Source organism: Oncorhynchus masou, chromosome 31 (genome assembly GCF_036934945.1).
Source record: "Oncorhynchus masou masou isolate Uvic2021 chromosome 31, UVic_Omas_1.1, whole genome shotgun sequence".
Classification (NCBI taxonomy): domain Eukaryota; kingdom Metazoa; phylum Chordata; class Actinopteri; order Salmoniformes; family Salmonidae; genus Oncorhynchus; species Oncorhynchus masou.
The window spans coordinates 97,836,863-97,842,862 of NC_088242.1; the positions used below are offsets into that span (position 1 = coordinate 97,836,863).

A 6,000-nucleotide genomic window follows, 5' to 3' on the forward strand; every position below is an offset into this window, starting at 1 on the left:
GTACAGCTTGTACCAGCAGCTGTAAAACATTGATGGATAATGTTGATCCTCATGGGACACACCCTCCTGGCATTTCAAGACCACATATCCACCCTGCACTGGACTGATGTCCTATGCTCACTCACTTAGCATATCTACACACCATAACTCACTTAGCATGTCTACACCACATAACTACACCCCCTAACTCACTTAGGATATCTACACACCATAACTCACTTAGCATGTCTACACACCATAACTCACTTAGCATGTCTACACACCATAACTCACTTAGCATATCTACACACCATAACTCACTTAGCTTGTCTACACCCCATAACTACACCCCCTAACTCACTTAGCATATATACACCCCATAACTACACCCCCTAACTCACTTAGCATGTCTACACACCCTAACTACACACCATAACTACACACCATAACTACACCTCCTAATTCACTTAGCATGTCTACACCCCATAACTACACCCCCTAACTCACTTAGCATATCTTCACACCATAACTCACTTAGCATGTCTACACCCCATAACTACACCCCCTAACTCACTTAGCATATATACACCCCATAACTACACCCCCTAACTCACTTAGCATGTCTACACACCTTAACTACACACCATAACTACACACCATAACTACACCTCCTAATTCACTTAGCATATATACACCCCATAACTACACACCATAACTGCACACCATAACTACACACCTTATCTACACACCATAACTACACACCATAACTACACACTATAACTCACTAACTACACACCATAACTCACTTAGCATATATACACCCCATAACTACACCCCCTAACTCACTTAGCATATATACACCCCATAACTACACCCCCTAACTCACTTAGCATGTCTACACACCCTAACTACACACCATAACTACACACCATAACTACACACCATAACTACACACCATAACTACACCTCCTAATTCACTTAGCATATATACACCCCATAACTGCACACCATAACTGCACACCATAACTACACACCATAACTACACACCATAACTACACACCATAACTACACACTATAACTCACTAACTACACACCATAACTCACTTAGCATATATACACCCCATAACTACACCCCCTAACTCACTTAGCATATATACACCCCATAACTACACCCCCTAACTCACTTAGCATGTCTACACACCCTAACTACACACCATAACTACACACCATAACTACACACCATAACTACACACCATAACTACACCTCCTAATTCACTTAGCATATATACACCCCATAACTGCACACCATAACTGCACACCATAACTACACACCATAACTACACACCGTAACTACACACTATAACTCACTAACTACACACCATAACTCACTTAGCATATATACACCCCATAACTACACCTCCTAATTCACTTAGCATATATACACCCCATAACTACACACCATAACTACACACCATAACTAGACACCATAACTACACACCTTAACTACACACCATAACTACACACCATAACTACACACCATAACTACACACCATAACTTCACCCCGTAACTACACACCTTAACTACACACCATAACTACACACCATAACTACACACCATAACTACACAACTACACACCATAACTAGACACCATAACTAGACACCATAACTAGACACCATAACTACACACCATAACTACACACCATAACTACACCTCCTAATTCACTTAGCATATATACACCCCATAACTACACACCATAACTGCACACCATAACTACACACCATAACTACACACCGTAACTACACACTATAACTCACTAACTACACACCATAACTCACTTAGCATATATACACCCCATAACTACACCTCCTAATTCACTTAGCATATATACACCCCATAACTAGACACCATAACTACACACCATAACTAGACACCATAACTACACACCTTAACTACACACCATAACTACACACCATAACTACACACCATAACTACACCCCGTAACTACACACCTTAACTACACACCATAACTACACACCATAACTACACACCATAACTAGACACCATAACTACACACCATAACTACACACCATAACTACACACCATAACTACACACCATAACTACACACCATAACTCACTTAGCACTGCATTTTCCTGTGCTACCTACAGTAGGGGCTTGTTAGTGTATAACTTCTGAAGTTATGTTGATGTTTCCTCATGATTATGTACTCGTACTGTGACCTCTCTCATGGTTTAACCACACTGCTTTGCTGGTCTCCTTTCCCTTAACCCAAAAACCATTCCTCAGACATAGCCCTTGCTGCCATCATACAGGAACAAACAGATTTGCTGTGAGGTCATCAGTAAGGGACAACATGCTGCTGCTGACGTGTCTCTCCCTCCAGTCCACTCCACTAACACAATGTTGTTTTGTGTTTTTGCAGACAGTTTCTTGATTCGGACATGCCTAGGTATATGATTTATATCAAATCCCTCTCCTCTCATTCTACTATTCAGTAAAAACTATTTACTATTAGATAACACGTCTCCTTGTCGTGTTCCTGTAAAATCTATTTTAATCTCTTCACTCTCGCTTAATTTTAAACTCTAGTCATCCATCCATCATTCAGTTCCCGTTGTTTTCCTCTGTGGGTTTTGTCTCTCTCTCTCTCTCTCTCTCTCTCTCTCTGTCTCTCTGTCTCTCTCTCTGTCTCTCTCTCTCTCTCTCTCTCTCTCTGTCTCTGTCTCTGTCTCTCCTCCCCTGTTTTGTTCTTCTCTCTCTGTTGTTTCCTACTCTCCCTCTTTAGGAGATTTGAGGGACTGTGCTGCATCCCCCCCCCCCCACTCACCCTCCTCCTCCTCCTGGATTGTGTGTTTGCTGCTGAGCTGTTGTGGGTCAGAGGTCATAGGTCTCACGTCAGAGGGCTTCACTCGTCCGTCAACCGATCTGTCTTGTAGGACGTGGAACTCATTTAAATTTTTTTTTTAAATCTATATTTTGCACATCCAGCTAATACTAGTTCCTAATTCTGAAAATCACTCCACTGTCAGTAACTATGACACACTAGCTACTACGGTAAACCTTGATCGGCTGATCAAACTTGCTCCAGCTAGCAGCGTTAGTGCAATAGCCATTACGGTAGTGAGTTTGACATCTTTTTTTGTTGAAGTTGTACAGGACTGTTCTCAGGAAAAAAAAAATCATCACATATCTGATTGACAGCTGGCATCTGATTGACAGCTGGCACTGTGTCTCGCTACGTTGTAACATTTGGCCAAGGTGGCGACGTCACAGAGAGCAGCTTGGCTGTAGAAGCTCGGCCGGAAAAAGAAATATCACGAAAACTAATTTGTGTGTTTAGCTAGAACTTCACTACACTACAGCGAGAGGGAAGAGTCAGCGTTGACCAACGATGTCCATCATTTCATTTGGATTGGTTCAGCGAGCAAGCAGACACATCTCTAATTTCATAAATACTGATTCTACTACCACAAAACATTGTTGCTAGACGTAGAATTAGGTAGTGAGGATTTGCTCATAATTTTTTTTAAATAAAAAAATAAGTCAATATTAGCTAGAGGTTTATGTTTTGGTAAGATTGACTCTTGAGGATGATATTAGAATGACAGCATACTGTAGCCAGACTTGTTTTAAGTTATTACAGTGATTGTTTGCGTGTTGACAGACAGATCAGTGCAGACGGCTGTCGCTCTTTCTGACGTGAAACAATTGGGGTCTGAGGCGGAAGTTAGATCTGAAGGCTCGGGCCCAGACCCCTGGCTGGGACTGCTGGGGCTGGGGCTGGGGGCTGGGGCTGGCTGGGACTGCTGGGGCTGGGGACTGGGGACTGGGGACTGGGGACTGCTGGGTCTGGGGACTGGGGATTGCTGGGACTGCTGGGACTGCTGGGTCTGGGGACTGGGGATTGCTGGGATTGCTGGGATTGCTGGGACTGCTGGGTCTGGGGACTGGGGACTGGGGATTGCTGGGACTGCTGGGACTGGGGATTGCGGCTGAAAGCTGATGGTGTACGGAGGCTGCAATGCATGGCATGCTTTGCTTTCTACAGTATGTACAGAATGTGGCTGGCTGTGTCTGAACTTGGCTGGCTGTGGGGCCATAATTTTCAGCTTCTGTCTCCTCTTTGGCCTGTGCTTCCACACAAGAACTTTTACAAAGCAAGCTACAAGCCAGAATCTAGACATTCGAGGGTCATTCACGTGTCACCTACAGTCCATACTTTAACTGTTATTATTGACACTGTTACGTTACGCCTGGATGAACTATTGACCTGAACCAGCATATTATTCTGGAATTGTTACAAATAAGATCTTTTTGATGAGGTGAAACTAGCCTGAATTGTGCCCATGCACCATTTCCTCACCTGTTGCAAACCTCTGCAATGGCCACTAGGGGGCATTAATGATCCTGATTTTCATTTTGTGTGTCCTGCTTAAAGGGTTATAGCATTGATAAAAAAAATATATATTTTCAAAAATAAACATGGAAACATTGTAAGGAGGTCCGAAATAATTTTAAGCTTTTGTATAAAGTTATGTCATCGATATCTTCCAAAAAACACACTCGAGGCTTTAGAAATAGACATCAATAAGCTGATAGCATCTTACGAATGAAATGCATTTTTTGTGGTCGATATTTCACTTCTGTCTGTGTTACGCTGGAGAACCATGCTGTGAGAAAGTAATCCCAGAATACAATCTATTCGTTTCCATGAAAACAGCACAGAGTGTAGTCTCCCCCAGGAGCCTAATATAGCTAGCTACTGTAACACGGTGCCCCTCCTCCACATCACATCTCAACAACAACTTTAAAACCACATCCTTCCAAGACAACACAAACAGACCTGGGACCAGGCTATCTCCCTCTGCCCATCATCACATCCCAGGGAACTGAGAGTATCTTCCTCCACCTCATCTTCCTCTTCCTCATCTCAAATGACACCCTATTCCCTATATAGTGCACTACTTTAGACCAGTGCCCTATTCCCTATATAGTGCACTACTTTAGACCAGAGCCCTATTCCCTATATAGTGCACTACTTTAGACCAGAGCCCTATTCCCTATATAGTGCACTACTTTAGACAAAAGCCCTATTCCCTATATAGTGCACTACTTTAGACCAGAGCCCTATTCCCTATATAGTGCACTACTTTAGACCAGAGCCCTATTCCCTATATAGTGCACTACTTTAGACCAGAGCCCTATTCCCTATATAGTGCACTACTTTAGACCATAGCCCTATTCCTTATATAGTGCACTACTTTAGACCAGAGCCCTATTCCCTATATAGTGCACTACTTTAGACCATAGCCCTATTCCTTATATAGTGCACTACTTTAGACCAGAGCCCTATTCCCTATATAGTGCACTTCTTTAGACCAGAGCCCTATTCCTTATATAGTGCACTACTTTAGACCAGAGCCCTATTCCCTATATAGTGCACTACTTTAGACCAGAGCCCTATTCCCTATATAGTGCACTACTTTAGACCAGAGCCCTATTCCCTATATAGTGCACTACATTAGACCAGAGCCCTATTCCCTATATAGTGCACTACTTTAGACCAGAGCCCTATTCCCTATATAGTGCACTACTTTAGACCAGAGCCCTATTCCTTATATAGTGCACTACATTAAACCAGAGCCCTATGGCACCCTATTCCCTATATATAGCCTAGTGGTTAGAGCGTTGGACTAGTAGCCAGAAGGTTGCAAGTTCAAACCCCCTGAGCTGACAAGGTACAAATCTGTCGTTCTGCCCCTGAACAGGCAGTTAACCCACTGTTCCTAGGCCGTCATTGAAAATAAGAATTTGTTCTGAACTGACTTGCCTGGTTAAATAAAGGTAAAATAAAAAATATATAGTGCACTACATTTGACCAAAGCCCTATGGGTAGTGCCCTAAAGAGGAAATAGGGTACAATTTGAGATGCAGACCCATGAATCCCATCAGATCCCAGCGACAGGAAGGAGCTCTCTGGGCAGCAAGGTAAACTGTGT

General features: G+C 42.9%; 1 protein-coding gene across 8 annotated transcripts in view; it reads left to right on the forward strand.

The window, feature by feature from the left end:
• Window positions 1-6,000, forward strand: part of LOC135524802 (kinesin-like protein KIF1A) — a 183,425-nt gene that overhangs the window by 151,132 nt on the left and 26,293 nt on the right. For 7 of the 8 annotated variants that reach the window (XM_064952638.1, XM_064952631.1, XM_064952632.1 and 4 more), the window contains one exon: window positions 2,424-2,450. The exons of the other annotated variant lie outside the window; for it this stretch is intronic. In XM_064952638.1, the coding sequence (XP_064808710.1) occupies window positions 2,424-2,450 (27 nt within the window). The remainder of the gene's footprint in view (window positions 1-2,423; window positions 2,451-6,000) is intronic. 8 annotated transcript variants of the gene reach the window in all.